Raw genomic sequence first — 18,346 nt, 5'->3', positions numbered from 1 at the left:
GGTCTCAGAGAGATATTTGTGCACCCATGTTTATGGCAGCATTATTTGTAATTGGTAATATGTGGAAGCAGGCTAAGTGTCCATCCACGTGTGAGTGGATAAGCAAAATGTGCTATATTCACACAATGGAATCGTACTCAAACTTAGAAAGGAAAGATATTCTGCAAAACACTACAAAATGGGTGACCCTTGAGGACATCATGCTAAGTGAAATAAGCCAGTCACAAAAAGACAAATGCTGTGATTCTACTTATAATGGGGAATTATTGTTAATGGGCACAAAATTTGTTTTACAAGATGAAAAGAATTCTGGAGATGGATGGTAACAGTTGCACAATATGATGAATGTATTTAAAACCACTGAATGGTACACTTAAAAATCACTAAGATGATAAGTTATATGTTATGTGTATTTTACCACAATAAAAAGAAGGGCAGGGGGATAAAGCTGCCTTTACATATCAATACAGCATGCTCTTGATGCTGAACTGTGCTGGGTTAGTAAAGTTAAGCTTGGAACTGTTTTCCAGAATCCCCTTCCTTGTATGGCTCTGAGTAAGATTTGGCCAAGAGGAATTTGCACAAGATTTTAGAAGGCAGGAACAATGCAACAGCCGTGACTCAATGAAGATTTCAGGATTAGGATAGTGATGGACACTCACAAAGGTATGTGGAAAGCTTTAGGTTGTCCCCACTCTCCTCCATTTCACATCCTGCTCTTCCTGAAAGCATACTATCTTTTCTGCAATCTCACCTCAGCAGCTGGATGTGCCTGTTTCCCAGATTTCCCTAACAAGCTCTGACTTGTTCACCACACTAATCCTTCAGAAAGCCTGGTTAGTGACTCCTCTCATTCTCCACCTTTCCCTTCTGGACCTTCATTTCTTCAGCAACTCCTACAACTGAGTAAAGGCCAATTCATTTGATAAATGCCGTATGTCTTAACACACATAGTAGCTCCACTTCTCTGACTGAACCTTGTCTCATACATTCCTCAAGATCAAGAAAAACTGCAGGATGCAGAATAGCGTGTATACTGCAATTCATGTTCTTTTTTTTTTAAAGAGGGACAAAGAAAATAAATGTATTTGCTTATATATGCAAAATCTCCAGGACAAAAAAACTGGTAATACTGGTTTCTGGAGGTGTCGAGATAGGAATGGAAGAGGGGTATCACTGTATACATTCCTTTATACAATTTGAATTATGAAATGTGATTGTCTTATCTATTCAAAAATAAGTGCTTTAAGAAGACTTCTCAAATAAAATTAGTGATATATCTTACATAGGCCATCTTCATTTTAAGCCAGCTAATAAGCCATTCGTCTATTATTTGAAATTAAAATCAGTACTATTCATAAATCTGTCTCAGCTTCATAATTTTAATTTCCTGAACTATTGAGCAAACCTATCCTAACATCACAGCTGACCAATGGAAAAAAAAAAAATAACATAAATGATGACTGGCTAAGGTTTATTCTGAAAATCCAAGGATGGCTCAACATCAGAAAATCTAGTCATGGAATAGATTACACGAACAGAACAAAGCAGAACATGATTATTTCAACACAGAAAAGCATTTCACAAAATTCAATACTGAACAATGACAAAAACTCAAACTAGGAAGAAAACAGCCTTATCTAATAAAGGGCAGCTACCAAAAACCTGTAGCAAACATACTTAGATTCTAGAAGCATCTTAAAGTCAAGATCAAGATAAGTATGCCAGTCCAGTCCAGCATGGTGGCTCTTACCTATATTCCCAGCACTCTCGGATACCAAGGAGGGAGGATCACTTGAGGCCAGGAGTTTGACCAACCTGGGCAACACAGTGAGACCCCATGTAATAAAAAAAAAGTTTTAAAATTAGCCAGGTGGGGTGGTACATGCCTGTAGTCCCAGCTACTCGGGAGGCTGACGTGGGAGGATCCCTTGAGTCCAGGAATTTGAGGCTGGAGTGAGCTACCATCACGCCACTGCACTCTAGCCTAGGTGAAAAAGGGAGATCCTGTCTCTTGAAAAAAATAAACGCCTACTTTTATATGTTCTGCTTGAAACTATACTGGAGGTCATGGTCAATTTAGGAAGGCAGTATAGCAAAGTGGTTAAAAACTCAGGCTCTGGTACCAGACTGGCTGGGTTCACATTCCAGCTAGTTGACTAAATTTGGGTTAATTAGCTGTCTCTCACTTTGCTTAACTGTAAAATAGATAGTAGTACCTACATCATGTGTTTGCTTACAAGATTAAATGTATTAAATCATGCAAAGCACTCAGAATACCCAGCATAAATATTGAACAAATGTTAGCAAGATAATAGAAAATACTATTTTCTCAGTTTTATTTAAAAATTTTTTGAAAGATAGGGTCTCTCTATATTGCCCAGGCTGGTCTCAAACTCCTGGCCTCAAGTGATCCTCCCGCCTTGGCCTCCCAAAGTGCTGGGATTACAGGCATGAGAAATTGTACCTGGTTGATAATTGACTTTTTTTCTTTTCTTTTTTTTTTTTTTTTGAGACAGAGTCTCACTTCTTTGCCCAGGCTGGAGTGCAATGACATGATCTTGGCTCACTGCAACCTCCACCTCCCGGGTTCAAGCAATTCTCCTGCCACAGCCTCCCCAGTAGCTGGGATTACAGCCATGTGCCACCATGCCTGACTAATTTTTGTATTTTTAGTAGAGACGGGGCTTCACCCTGTTGGCCAGGTTGGTCTCGAACTCCTGACCTCAAGTGATCTACCTGCCTCGGCCTCCCAAAGTGCTGGGATTACAGGCGTGAGCCACTGTGCTCGGCCAATAATTGACTGTTTTAAAGCAAAATAATGATGTTTTGTGAGATTGTAAAAACAAGAAGAGAGATGAAAGTATACTCTTGTTTCTTACATTTTATGTGAAACAGTTTAATTCCATTTAACCCTTTTCCCATTTGCCCCAAGAATACTTGCTGGCAGCACTTGTAGCTACAGAGTTTACCGTGAGATACCTTTGCCACAAAATATCTCACTTTTATAATTATTGTTGCATTGCTCTAGTAATATTGACTCCCGAAACAAAAGACATCATTCTATTTATAGCATTCTGTTTCTAGTAGTGGTATTTCCATTTATAAAATATAGTAATTCTCAATCACTGAAAATGTCAAATCCTAGAATACATAGCATTCCTATGAGTGATGTTAACATTGTTCTTGAACAGTTGTTGGCCAAAAATTTGATAAATCCAATTTTTCTGAAATAGATGATTCTAATGATTCACACAATTCTGATGTTAGTTCTATTTAGAAATAACTCCAAGAACAGTTTTTATATTTTATCTTCACATTGGAAATCAGATTTGCTTCATCCTCAAAAAGCATGTTTATGTAAAATTAAATGAGTGCTGGCAGTGCGCTGCACCTTTTTTTTTTTTTCTAAGAAAAGGGTTAATGGTAGACTGTGGTAAGTTACAGATACATCTTATAAGCTCTACAGTAAACATAAAAAAATTGGTAGATTTAACCCAACCATTTTATAACTATATTAAATATAAATAGCCTAACATTCTACTTAAAAGGTCCAGTATCAGACTGGATTAAAAAGCAAGGTCCAACTATATGTTGTGTACAAATTACTATCACTACAATGACAAAAAGGTTAAAAGGAATAACAAGATACCTACTATGCAAACATAAATCATAAGAAAGCTGAAACTCTATATTAATATCAGGCAAAATAGGCTTCAGAACAAGGAATATTATCAAGGATAAAGGGAAGTATGCCACAACTATAATGAGGATAATTCATCAAGAAGACATAAAAGTCCTACAGGTGTAGGGATCTACTAACAAAACCTCAAAAATACACAAAGCAAGAACAAACTAGATTATAAGTTTCAATAAATTTGAAATGATTAAAATCATACAGGGTATATTCTTGGACTGTAAGCAAATTAAACTGAAACTTTAAAATGTGGAGAATATTGAAATATTTGGTAATTAATATACTTCCAAATAGTCCAAAGTTAAAAAAAATTAGAAAATACTTTGAATTGAATGACAATGAAAACATAAAAATATAAATGCAGCTAAACCAGAACTTAGAGATGAATTTATATGTTTAAATGCTTATATTTGAGAAGAAAGTCTAAAAGCAATGATATGGGCTTCTATCTTAAAGCTAAAAATAGAAAAAATTAAACCAAAACTAACTAGGCAGAGGTAAGTAATAAAAGGTAAAAATCAATCAAACTGAAAATAAGTAGAGAAAAATCAAAGAACGGGGTAAAAACATCTATCCAATTGGTAAACTTTCTCTACATGGGCTGGTGGGAAAAAAAGATCAATAAACTGATTTCACCACTTACAGCAACAGTATTAGAGTTCTTAACCAGTGCCATAAAGGAAAAGAATAAAAATCATAAAGATTGGAAAAAAAACATGAAACTGTCTTTACTCAGAGACTGTTATATAGAAAATCTTATAAAACACACAAAACCACTCTTGTAACAAATAAGTCCAGCAAGGGGAATAAACAAGAATCAAGTCTATCTTTACATATTATCAATACTTGAGGAATTTTTAAAAATTACAATTTTTTTTTAAAAAACCACAAAATACTTAAGGATAAAGCAAAATATTTGCAAAGCCTATACCCTGTAAGCTACAAAATGCTGCCAAGAGCCGAGAAACATTGAAGATCTAAATAAATGAAGAGATATACCATTTATAAAGATTCAATATTAAGATGTCAATTCTTCCCAATTGTTCTATAGATTGAATGAAAAGTCCCATAAAAATTCCATCAGGGTTCTTTTTTAAACAAATTAATGAAATGAAATCCTAGAAGAGCCAAAACAATTTTGAAAATGTAGAAACTGGAGGAAATAAACCACCCGATTTCAAGACTTACTATATAGCTATAGTACTCAAAGCAGTGTGGTATTACGTAAACATATTGACCAATGGAACAGAACACTCTCCTGAAATAGACCCGCATACACACAGTCAACTGATTTTCAACAAATGAGTAAAGGAAATGTCTTTTTAATAATGGGGGCTACAATTGGATATACATATGCAAAAAAAAAAAAATCAAACTTGATTCTTACCTCACATATACACCAAAACTTATTTGAAATGGCTCACAGACCTAAATGTAAGAGCCAAAACTTTAAAACTTGTAGAAGAAAACATAGTAAAATAAGAATCTTTGTGCCTCTGGCTTAGGCAAAGATTTCTCAGGAAGTACACAGAAAGCATGAACCATAAAACAAAATGAGAAACTAGACTTCATCAGAACTTAAAATTTCTGCTGTTTAAAATATACCACTAAGATGAAAACGCAAGCAGCTGACTGGGAGGAAATACTCATAACACAAACATCTGAGAAAGGACTTATATGTAGGATATTCAAATAACTCTTCCAACTCAAAAACAGAAAAAGAACAATTTGAAAATGGGCAAGAGTTGAATAGTTACTTGACAAAACATGTACAAATGACCAATAAGTACATGAAAAAGTGCTCAACATCATTAGTTTTCAGAGAACTGCAAATTTAACTACAATGAGATACCACATTTCCACTAGAGTGGCTAAAATGTGTTGATGAGGATGTGGAGTAACTGGACTCTCATGCATTGCTGCTGGGAATGCAAAATGGTACCACCACTTTGTAAATTGTTGGCCACTTCTCCCAAACATACACTTACCTTATAATCCAACAGAAATGAAAACATATATCCACAGAAAGACTTCTATACATCTAGTCATGGCAACTTTATCATGACCAAAAACTGTATAGCACTGAAAAATCCATCACTAGGTAAACGGATAAAAAATTTCTGGTATATCCACACAAAGGAATACCACTGAGCAATGAAAAGGTCTGAATGACACACATTCAGGAATCTCAGAACCATTATGCTAGAAGATACAAAAAGCACTATATGATAAATGATATGAAACTCTACAGAAGTCTGAGTATACCTTTAACAAAACCCTACAGCTGTACACTTCAAATAGGTGCATTTTATATGTAAGTTATAGCTTGGTAAAGTTAACATTTTCTGCATATTAGAGGACATAAGATTTCTCCTTTTTAAAATAGGGACAATAATATCTACATCATATGTTGTTGTGATGAGTAAATGAGTTAGGATTAGTTCATATGAAACACTTAAGGCTTGTCTGGCATATAATAAAAAAATGTTAGCAGGATAACTGCACAACAAAGTCACTATAACCAGTGGTTCTCAACTTAGGGCAATTGTGCCCCCCAGGAGAAACTAGGCAATGTCTGGAAACATTGCTGATTGTCATGACTGGAGGGGTACTACCGGCACCTGGCCAATAGAGGCCAGGGATGTTGCTGAACATCCTACAAGGCATAGAACAGCCTACACAGCAAAGAATAATCTGACCCAAAATGTCAATACAACAGAGGTTCAGAAACCCATTTATTAAAGAAAATAAGTGACAGAACAATCCACAGATGGAAAAGAAATATTCCAAGTGCACATAATCAACATGGAATTCAAATCCAGAATGTGTAGGTGTGTGTGTGTGTGTTGGTGGTGGTGCAAAAGTAATTGCATTTTTGGACCATTAATTTTAAATCATTATAACTAGGCTCAAACACATCTTTATTAATCAAAATAGGAACCATTACAATCAACACATTTTTGCCAACAAGAAATAAATTTGTTTATTCCTGCAGCATAAACATCCATGCTTCTGGATTCAACAAACTCTTGGAAAGCATTTTTCTGCATCCTGCTGGTGTGGAAGCATTTCACCTGCAAAAAGCTGTCAAGATGCTTCAAGAAGTGGTAGTTGGTTGGCAAGAAGTCAGGTCAATCTGGCAGATGAGGCAAAATTTCATAGACCAATTCCTTCAACTTCTGAAGCACTGGTTGTGCAACATGCAGTTGGGCATTATCATGGAGAAGAATTGGGACCTGCTAGGCGCAGTGACTCACGCCTGTAATCCCAGCACTTTGGGAGGCTGAGGCGGGTGGATCACTTGAGGTCAGGAGTTCGAGACTAGCCTGGCCAACATGGTGAAACCCTGCTTCTACTAAAAATACAAAAATTAGTTAGGCATGGTGGCAGGTGCCTGCAATTTGAGGTACTCGGGAGGGCGAGGTAGAATTGTTCGAACCTGGGAGGCAGAGGTTGCAGTGAGCCGAAATTGAACCACTGCACTCCAGCCTGGGTGACAGTGAGACTATGTCTCGGAAAAAAATAAAATAAAATAAAATAAAAGAATTGGACCCTTTCTGTGGATCTATGCCAGCAGCAGGTGTTTCAGTTTTCGGTGCACCTCATCAATTTGCTGAGCATACTTCTCTGATGTAATGGTTTCACTGGGATTCAGAAAGTTGTAGTGCATCAGAATGGCAGCAGAGCACCAAACAGTGACCATGACCTTTCTTTGGTGCAAGTTTGGCTTTGGGAAGTGCTTTGCAGCTTCTCAGTCCAACCACTGAACTGGTTATCACTGGTTGTCATATAAAATCCACTTGTCGTTGCACGTCACAATCTGATTGAGAAATGGTTTGTTGTTGTTGCACGGATGATGACACTTCAAAATGACGATTTAAAAAATTTTTGCTCAGCTCATGAGGCACCCACTTATTGAGCTTTCTCACCTTTCCAATTTGCTTCAAATGCCAAACGACCATAGATTGGTCGACGTTGAGTTCTTAGGCAACTTCCTGTGTAGCTGTAAGAGGATCAGCTTCGACAATTGCTCTCAATTAGTTGTTGTCAACTTCCAATGGCTGGCCACTGTGTTCCTCATATTCAAGGCTCTAGTCTCCTTTGCAAAACTTCTTGAATCACAGCTGCCCTGTATGTTCGTTAGTAGTTCCTGGGCCAAATGCGCTTTTCATGTTTCAAGTTATCTCTGCTGCGTTATGACCCATTTTGAACTCAAATAAGAAAATCACTTGAAGTTGCTTTTTGTCTAATATCATTTCCATAGTCTAAAATAAATATAAACAGCAAGTAATAAGTCATTAGCAAAAAAAAACAAAGTGAGAAATGCCCATTAAAATGACGTATAACATAACCACATTTAAGAAGGTTTAAGAGGGTATTCCAGTACCAAATGACAAATTTCAACAATGCAAAAACCTCAATTACTTTTGCACCATCCTAATATACCCTACAAATCAAAAAGAAAAGAACAAGACCAACAGGAAAAAGAAGGAAGAATGCGACTAAGACCAGAAAACAAAACATCCTCAACCTGCAAGGAATGCAAAGTGAACACAAGATAAGAGTTTTAAAACCAATAAACTGACAAAAAATAAAAATTCTGACAATATTACATGTTGGTGATGACACAGAAGAACAAGAATCTGTATTATACACAACAGACAAAAGGTAATGATGGCCAATATGTATACACGCATGAATGCACATATATGTTCTTATGCAAGTATTAGAGTAACAAATAATGAATAAACATAGTGGTTACTCTATAGATTGATATCTTCAATTACTGTTCCTGCTTTTTGTAAGCTTTTAAATGGTTCCCATTCACTGAACACTTATGTATCCAGTAAAGTAGATAACATAGGTGCTTTATATACTTCATATTTGTTAGTCCTTAAATCTGTTGCAGATATTAATATTCCTTTTTCAGATGTGTAAAACTGAGTTTCAGTGTAAACTGAATCTTTGAGAGATTAAGTCATTTTCTCAAGGTTCAGAACAGTAAGTGGCAGAGTAAGTGCAGGATTGAGGCTAGGGTCTTTCTACTCCAAAGCCTAACCCTGTCCGTCCCAGAGTGATACAATATTATAACCTACGCCCTGATATTTAACAAAATTAAAGCATTCTTGGGAATACTTCTAGTTTTCATAGAAAGATCCTCAATCAAGATCATTCTGGAATGTGCAGAAGATAAAAAGAAATGGGATGGCAAAACGCAGAGAAAGCAAGGCAAATGAAAGCTACAAACCTCTCCCTTAGATAAATGTACACATGAGCCGGGAGCGGTGGCTCACGCCTGTAACCCCAGCACTTTGGGAGGCCAAGGCGGCTGGATCACCTGAGGTCGGGCGTTCAAGATCAGCCTGACCAACGTGGTGAAACCTCGCCTCCACTAAATACAAAAGAAATTTAGCCAGGCGTGATGGCAGGTGCCTGTAATCCCAGTTACTCGGGAGGCTGAGGCAGGAGAATAGCTTGAACTCGGGAGGCGGAGGTTGCAGTAAGCCGAGATCGTGCCATTGCACTCCAGCCTGGGCAACAAGAGCAAAACTCCAGTCTCAAAAAAATAAATAAATAAATAAAAAAGAAAAAACAGGGCCGGGCGCGGTGGCTCACACCTGTAATTCCAGCACTTTGGGAGGCCAAGGCAGGCGGATCACAAGGTCAGGAGATTGAGACCATCCTGGCTAACATGGTGAAACCCCGTCTCTACTAAAAATACAAAAAATTAGCCGGGCATGGTGGCGGGCACCTGTAGTCCCAGCTACTCGGAAGGCTGAGGCAGGAGAATGGTGTGAACCCAGGAGGCGGAGCTTGCAGTGAGCTGGGGTGGTGCCACTGCACTCCAGGCTGGGCAACAGAGGGAAACTCCATCTCAAAAAAAAGTAAGAAAAATAAATGTACACAGTACACAGACATGAAATTATGTATATAATTTCAGTGGTTCACAAATTCCCTGGGAGCCCCACCAACAGGCCGTTCTTCAGATTCCAGGTTAAGAACAGCTACTTTAGGGGCTAAATTCAATTATAATATTTAAGTGACCAAATTTCTTTGACCAGAGTTATGCTATCAGCTAGTGCATAAGCATTTCACACACACTGCTCGCGTTCAGAAATCTTTGTTTGCCTCAGTAAAATTTACCATCATTCTTACTGTAATGAGCTCTTTGCTCTAGAAGTACATACAAGGGAAGTAATGAGATTGGTAGACATATGACACTGGTAGAATTAGTTTGAACACCTGTGTAAAGGCTACCTTTGAGAGTTCAAAGATAGAACAAGGAACATCACACTAAAAGAAAAAAGAGGTTGGCTCCTTTTTGTATCTATAGACAATTACTGGTAAAACTTACAACCCACTTCATACACTATTTGCAAAAATGCACCATAGGGTTCAACATCTTCAGCTGTCATACCAGAAAATGTCACACAACAGGGACGTTAATCCATTAGTCTATTTTTTTCACTTGTATTTGTCTTTTTCTTTATATGTCCTTCTTTCTCATTTTGGGCGTTGGTTCGTGTCTTTCCTATTCTCTAGTCCCACTCATAATTCTGTCATTCTGCCATTTTTATCCTGTAAATAGATGTAATGTAGGATTATTTTATTATATAGATTTCATGTTTTCCAGAAACCTAATCTTTCCGTCAATAAATACATCTAAACCGGTTATTTTATCTATCCTTGTTTCTCAATTGAGTATTTTAATATGAATCTTTTGATTGTGACAAAGATACACTCCCAACCAAACTTTAGTCAAGCCTAGGCTTATCTGTGCAACAGTTAAAAAATCTAGTTTTAACAAGAACCTCCCCAATCCTTGGTATCTGTTCTTCATCCTCCACCATTCCCCAGATGATGTCTGATCACGTCTTCAGCAAGAATTACGTTAGGTTACTTAAGCCAGAATCTCCCTGATGTATCCTCTTAATAATTTTCCATCCACTGATCGCCCTACCCCCAACTATCTTGCTCCTTGGGTATAAATTCTTACTTGCCCATGCTATGTTCAGAGTTGAGCCCAATCTCTTTCCCCCACTACAAAATCCCATTACAGTGGTCCGTATACTTATTTCGAAGGTCCTGAATAAAGTCTGCCTTACTATACTTGAACAAGTATCATCATCAAATAATTTTTTTAAACAATAGGAAAGGGAGGCACCGTCTATATTGTATACTGGTTTGGAGGTATGCTCCATCCAGCATACTGTCTCGTTTATTTCGCAAACATCTGAGTACTATCTATGAGAAGAATTGTGTTATGCAGACAAAAGAACTAGTGAACACTTGTGGGAGACTTCAAAAATTAGAGAAATTACGTAAAATGTCCTCATGTTTCTTAATGATAAAGCATGTCAACCATAAATTTATCTGCAACGTTTAAAAAGTTATATTTTTCAACAAGCATAACATGTGGGGAGAGGTTACAACATACAATGACTCCATACCACATAAATTTGGCAATTAATTTTAATATTGCCTCCTTAGACTTTAAAGAACACCCCCTAAGCATACAGATTCATAGTACTCAATCCCTTAATTTTTCTAAATATCTTCTAGAATTTGACTTTAGTCTCCTTTCCATAATTGAGAATAATTATTTGTCATAAAGATGGTTTGCACGCCCCAACTTCACTTCCATCTAGGAAATTAGTGAAATAAATGGACCAGACCTTGAAGTTTTTAAAATCTGGACTTGAAACCTGGCTCTGCAAACAAGCTAGTACAAGTCACTTAACATAGCTCCCTGAATCTCATTTTATTCCCCCTCCTAAAACATGCTAAAATACATCTCATAATGTTCTAAGGGTGAAATGAGATAAAATATCTCCATTACTTAGCACAGTACTTGGCATAAAATCCAATGTCCAATCAACAAAGCGGATTCTAAGCTTCTCAACTCTTGCAAGAAAGAGCGTGTATTTCCTTAAATCTCTGCCCTCACAATAACTAGCACTAGTCACACATAAGAGAAACTCGGTGACTCCCAGGGACTGCCTTAGGAGAAAGTTTCTGGAAGTTTTGACATTCCAGAAACTTTCTCCTAAGGCAGTCCCTGGGAGTCACTGAGTCAGTTCATTTCCATTATTTTTTTGGAGGCAGCCCTAACTCCACATATGTATTCCACTATCAGATACACCAGATGTTTATACAAAAATGTTTTCGTGATATTTTAATCGTCTTAATAGCCTTTCAACAGGTTCTCATGGCTCTTAGAAGACAAATTCTTTACTATGGCCTAGTAATCCAGTTGGTCCCAGCTCATTTCCCACCCTCACTTAGGATGTTCTGGCCACATCTGCCCTCTAGCTGATCCTTGAACACCCTAAGCTTACTCCATCCTCGGGTCATATTTCCCTCCAACTGGAATGCCCCTCTCACATCCTAACAGGCTAGGCTCAAACACCGCCTCCTAAGACAGCCCTTGTCTTGAGTCCTCTGCTTCTCCCAGTACTCCACTGTATTCATAGCATAGCACTTCCCCACCACCCCAAATTCTCCCTGCTTTCTTTCCAAGTGAGTTGTCTCCTCTAGACTGTGAGCTTCTTGAGAACAGGGACTGTGTCTGCTTCTAGATGCATCCCCACTGCCTAGAACCGTGTCTGGCACAGAGCAAGCCAGCGACCTCCGGGCTGCGGCTTTGAGGCCCACGGCGCTTTCGCTGTAACTGCGCGAACCAACTCCTGAACAGCCTGCTTTCCTGGGTCTCGAGGCCAAGGGCCTCTTTTCTCCCAGAGGGCCTCCGTCGGGAGTGCTGGCCGCTCATCCTGCCGAGTCACAGGTGAGGTTTAGGATTCTCCGCCGCGGTGGACCTCCACGAGACCGCGAAGCAGGTGAACGTCCTCCCGCGGAACCTGAGCTGCCAAGGGCTGGGGAGGGGAACAGAAGCTGGCGTCGGCTGCCTCCAGAACCTGTCAGGAGTCTTTTATGTGGACTATGGAGGTGAGGTGTCGGTCAAGGAGGTGGGCCCTGACTCGGAGCAGTAAGAGAGAGCAGAAAACCAGTCACCGCAAGACGGCTTCCAAAGAACCAACTGGAAAACTCACCGGAAAGCGTAGGCTGCCCAGACGCCCCGAGGGACCAAAGCTGAAGGGAGGAGCCCTCGTAAGCAGACAAGAGTGCGCGCGTCGAGCTTGCGCAGCCGCAGTAGAAGCCGCACGCTCTTCGGCAGGCTGCGCAACCGCAGTGGAGGCCTCGTGTGCCCGGGGTGGGGCACGAAACTGGGCGGAGCTAGGCCCCCTCGCGCGCTGACGCGACTGGTCGCGGCGGAAGGGTGTAAGCACGCAGGCGCGATGGTGGCCCGGGGGGGGCAGGGAGGCGGGGCCGCGCAGGCGCTGTGAGAGGCGGTAGCGGCGGCGGCGGCGGTGGTATCGGCGGCAGCTGTGAGGGGGTTCCGGGAAGATGGTGCTGATCAAGGAATTGTGAGTGGGTCTGTGGGCGCGAGCGAGGCCGTGGGACGGCAGTGATGGGAGATTTGTTGATGGAGAAGTGGCAGGATATTCCTAAATCGGAGTCAGCCCTGTGTCAGCCCCTCCCTGCGGGCGCCCCCTCCCTCCCCCGGCCCCTTCGAAGCCCCTCAGCGAGTGCGCCCCTCGGCCCTCCAGGCATTGACGTGGTAACACGGCCTCTCCCTTCCCCGGGGCGAAGGCGGCTGGGTCCCGGCCCGAGCGCATGGCTCGGGAAGGCGCGGCCGGGAGTTTCCGCTGGGACCCGCCTTCTCCCCAACCCCCCACCCCCAGGCTGGGTCTGGGCCCACCCCCAGGCCCGCCGGTGGGAAGGAGCCGCAGTCCGAGGGTGGGAGAGACACGTTGGTTCTGACTGTTATTTGTCGTCCGGGGTGGCGTCCCCTGGTAACCAGCGGGAGATGGGCTTGCCGGTTGAAGGCAGCCCTCGTGTCAGGACTCGCGGTGGGACGTTGGCGCCTTGAAGTTCGTGGTGGAGCCGGGATTCCGGAAAGCCTCCGCTCTCCTGGGCGGCTCCGTTGACTTGACGGGAGAGCCTTTTCTCTTTTTGGTTTCCGCATGTTTTAAGATGAGGTGACATCCCGGGCCCCACCTACTTTCTTAGAAGTTAACACGTGCTCTGTCAAATGGAGGGATTTCGAGGTGCATCCGACTGGCCAAGTGATTTTGTTGAAAAGTCACGGCTTTTCCTACTGGCAAGGACTGTAAAACATTACGGAAATCTGCTTGCCTCTGAATGTTCGTCTGTCACAGCTGGTTCGTGTCGTCAGCATCCTTTGGGCAGCTAGGGAGGTCGAGTATGGCCCATTCGTTGGTTTTCAAATTCTTCATTTTAAATTCTTAGAAATATTTTTGGCTTAATTTAGCTTTCTTCTTATTTTTAGTGTTCTTAAACCTCCTTTAAAAAGTCACTGATGCACTTCTGTGAGACTTAATACCTCCCAAAGACTCCCTGTCTCACCCAGAATAAAAGTCAAAGCCTCTGCAACAGCTACAAGGCTTTACACTTTTTTTTCCTGCCCTGATCTCATTTACTACCTTTTCCTTGCCCATTCCATCTTCGCAAGCTTCCTTGCTGTTCCTCTGCTACTCTAGAATAAGTTCAGTTCAAGGCCTTTCCACCTGCTTTTGTTCCCTTTGCTTGAAGTGTTCTTCCCTTGGCACACTAACTCACCTCCTTCCAGGTCTTTGCTCAGACGTCACCTTCTCAGGGAATCCCTTTCTGAAGACCTAATTGTAGTTCCCACTATTTGGGGGTGGTATTTGTCTTCCCTGCTTTATCGGTCTCCATAGTACTTATCACCATCCAACATGCCAATACAATTTATTATTATTATTTTTCTCCTACTAGTTGTGTTCTCTTTTTACATGTAAGGGCCATGAGTTTGTTTTGCTCACTCTCATATCGCCAGTTTTTAGAATAGTCCCTCGCATGTAATAGGTGCTCAGTAAATATTTGTTAATGAATTGATGAAAAATGATAACTTTGGTCAGTGGCAGGGATTTTGAGAAGAGACATTTTGCCTTTTGTTGGTAGAGTGAAAATTCTCAATTCAAGCTTATTTATAGTACTGAATATTGGGTTTATATAAAACTTTTCTTCCAAGTCGTTTATACAGTGTATCGAACAAGTGTTCATTACTCTGACTTCTAGATAATGTGGGTAGATGGGTGGCAGACACTAAAACAAATGGAGAAAATAAGAAGGAAATTGACTTGGACCAAGTTACACAGCAAGTGAGTTGCAGAACTGATTTTAAATAGATCCAGTCATTTTTCTTTCATTGGAGTATTTCCTCCCTCCAAAAGTGTTACAGACACACAGTATTCAGTAGATCCCTTTGACAGTATGTGAGTAGTATGAAGCTAACTCTTGGAAAGCAGTTCCTGTTGGGAATTTGCGCGCTGTGCTTTTTGCAAACATTTGCTTTCATTATGAAGATTTAAATGTACCCAGATAATGAATGTTGACACGTGTCCAAAGTCTAATTATTTTTCCCAAAGAATTATAAATTAAGTTTCTTGATGTTAACTCTTCATGTGTATCTCCCCTAGATTTTTTTTCCTCCTAGACTTTTTGAAGGTAGAAGCTGTTTCTTAAGTAATGTCGGTATCTAGCACAGCATCTAGGCCTAACATGCTCTAAAGAATTCAGTGTTGTTCAATGAAAAATTGATACTTCTTACTCTCAAGTCAACTTTCTAAAATTCTTGTTGGTTAGGAGCAATGAATAGCTTATTCCTATGTGAAGATATTGGTAACTAAAATACTTTGGCAAATGTTTGTTGTCTTATAAAATTCTTTTTTATTTTTATGGTTTTTTTTTTGAGGCGGAGTCTCTGTTGCCCAGGCTGGAGTGCAGTGGCATGATCTCTGCTCACTGCAACCTCCGCCTCCGAGGTTCAAGCGATTTTCCTGCCTCAGCCTCCCAAGTAGCTGGGACCACAGGCGCACGCCACCATGACCGGCTAAATTTTTTGTATTTTTAGTAGAGACAGGGTTTCACCCTGCTGGCCAGGCTGGTCTGGAACTCATGACCTCAGGTGATCCGCCCACAAAGTGCTGGGATTACAGGTGTGAGTCACCGCACCTGGCCCTCTATTTATTTTTTTATAAGAATTAAAATGTTAGAAATGACTTTCGAGGTGGGCTGTTTCCCTTCAAGTTATTATTTAAGCAGTAGATGAAGTTACCATTAATGTAAAGTCCTGGTTTTAAAGAATTGGTTACTGATTCCATTTGGAAATGATTTTTATGAGGATTTTCAGACATTTGAACATTTTCAACTGGCACTAAAAGTTGAATACTGCTTTTAGAATAACAACAGAAAATCAAAGCCTGTATGTTCCTTTTCCCTTTTACTTGTTAAGCAAATCTTGAAGAAGTTACTTGACTCATTGTTCTGAATGTCTTAATCAGTCACTTTAATTTTTTGAAAGAATTTCCTTGAAAGTGTTCTTAAATAAAAATAGGGATCTTCCTGTTAGTGAGTGTAAAATTACTCAGCAGTGATTCTTTGGTTTTGTGAAACTTAAGGGAAGACTAACTCTTCTTTCTCTATCCCTTCCTTCCATTCCCTCTGCAGTCCATCATCTTGGTTCAGGCCTTTGTGACAGTTCTTGCCTAGCCTCCCAAAAGATAGCTTTCCCCACTTCTCCTGCTTGTCAGTGTTTTCAACCACCTGCAGATGACTTCTTCAGGTCAGCTGTAGTTGTCACTTACCTCTTGGACCAACCTTTTGGGATTCCTTATTGCCTGATGAATTTAATGGATTTCTTACCATAGTATTCCAGGTCCTGATAATCTGCTCCCAACCTATAGCTTTCTAGTCTTCCTCTCCCCCATTTTATGCTCTGGGACAGTGAGCGATTTAGTGTATACTGAGAAGAGAAATGATTCGGAATTTTTAGGTATAGAAGGACTTACAAGAAGTTTATTCTTGATGGAGAGTAGAAATTAGTGACCATTGTGGATTTGAGAGTGTTCATTGTTTTTGAATCACCGTTACCAGAAAGACAAAGAGTGGCGAGTACCTCAGTAGTCAAAGGGGAGGGAGTAACAGACTTGTGCATGTTGGAGATTGAGGTAATGTGAACATTCAGACATAGATGTTTGAGGAGAGTAGGGAGAAAGGAGTAGATGGAAAGTGTAGCTGGAATGCAAACTAGATATAATCTGGGTTTTATTACTCTCTTCATACTTACGAATAAGAAAGACTATTAAAAAAGAATGCCTAGGCCAAAAAGATTGTCACTAATACAAACAATAAGCTAAATGACTCTTACTGCAAGAAAAAAAGAAAAAGAAATTATAGCTGAAAAGAAATTGGAATGAGGAAAACTATTGAAAATTTTCCATAAAATGACAGGTAAGATTAGGAAAGTATGAGAAGGATCGTATACCCCCATCCCACAAAAAAGGAAGTGGCTGTCTTGGAACCAACTATAATTATGAGACCATTGATATACAGGGATGTTCTTGGTTTTCAGGATTTATGGTGGAAATAAATTAAGGACTCTCCTTATAAAATCTAGAGATAAGATGCAATATTTTGATAAAATAATATACCATGATACTGTTTTGGATTTTATCTTTTAAGACTGCTTGCAATGGAGCTATAATGACATCTTTTTGGTATATACAATAAGAAACTCTTGGACAGGATCAAACACATGTCAACCTTATATTGTATGTATGCTGGAAGGGATTATTATAAGGTTCAAGTAGTTTCCATAGTAAAATTTTTCTTATTAATTCTACACGACTCCTTATTTTTCTCTTAGTAAACTTGAGGAATAATTGAATAGTGGGGGAACAGTTTCTGGAAGCATTTATTCAATGAGATTCAAGACACATATTCTGTAAGAAGCATCATAAAAACAAAATGCACAGTATATAGGTGGAGAATGAAACCATACTAAAAATTTAGTCAGGGCAACCTGACCAGACAATCTACAAATAATACGTTCTGTACCCTGCAATTTTCAATGTTGAGTTTTCTCTTTTTTCTTTACTCACAAGAATCTCTGCAGCTGCTGTTTGGGGTCCTGGGAACACTAAATGCAAATGATCATTGAGACCCAGGAATGATAGTTTTAGTTCCCCAATTATGGTGTAGGCATTGCAAAGACCCTCTTCCATAAATGACACCCTTGTATTTTTTTGATTTAAGAGACCTGTCTCTGTTATCATTGGATTTAAGGTAAAACCTCTTCAGAGATCTGTGTTTAAAGCTATTTCATATGTAATATATATATTTTTTCTTTTGTCTTTTTAGCCGTGTGGTTTTGCCATGTTCTGTTCAGGAGGTGAGTTTTTCTTGCTTCTGCATCATTTTATTGGTATATGTACTATACTTTGATATGTTACTCTAAACTCACATTTTCGTAGTATTGATTTACCTTTTCATTCCACCTTATGTGACAAAATTAATTATATGAATGATAATTGCAATGAATTGCAAAATGAATTAAATTAATGATAATGAATTTCTTGCTACACTGCCTTGTTTTGGAAGAGTCTAAAGAATGTAGTTTAACCTCCTGTCTAGTGCAGGAATTCTTTCTCCAACATCCCAGAGAAATGAGGCTCCAGCCTCAACTTAAGTACTTTAAGGTTAAGTAGCTTGCTGCTTAGAGAAGCAGCCTGCTTTACTGTTGGACATTTTAAACATTTGTGTTTG

General features: G+C 39.7%; 1 protein-coding gene and 1 long non-coding RNA gene across 3 annotated transcripts in view; one reads left to right on the top strand and one right to left on the bottom strand.

Annotated features, from left to right (window-relative positions):
- Positions 1-9,802: 9,802 nt before the first annotated feature.
- LOC129138472 (uncharacterized) lies at positions 9,803-12,856 on the bottom strand. Its single transcript, XR_008541722.2, has 2 exons — positions 12,748-12,856; positions 9,803-10,276 (listed from the first exon to the last, which is right to left on the bottom strand). It is a non-coding gene; the product is annotated as an uncharacterized LOC129138472 (long non-coding RNA).
- Positions 12,857-12,959: 103 nt separating this feature from the next.
- Positions 12,960-18,346, top strand: part of PITPNB (phosphatidylinositol transfer protein beta) — a 67,911-nt gene continuing 62,524 nt past the window's right edge. For both annotated transcript variants that reach the window (XM_001172543.6, XM_063807639.1), the window contains exons 1-2: positions 12,960-13,122; positions 17,942-17,972. In XM_001172543.6, the coding sequence (XP_001172543.1) occupies positions 13,103-13,122; positions 17,942-17,972 (51 nt within the window). In that variant the 5' untranslated portion in view covers positions 12,960-13,102. The remainder of the gene's footprint in view (positions 13,123-17,941; positions 17,973-18,346) is intronic.

Source organism: Pan troglodytes, chromosome 23, assembly GCF_028858775.2.
Source record: "Pan troglodytes isolate AG18354 chromosome 23, NHGRI_mPanTro3-v2.0_pri, whole genome shotgun sequence".
Taxonomy (NCBI): Eukaryota; Metazoa; Chordata; class Mammalia; order Primates; family Hominidae; genus Pan; species Pan troglodytes.
Note: the sequence above shows the minus strand (reverse complement) of the source record. Positions and strands in the feature narration are given on the sequence as shown.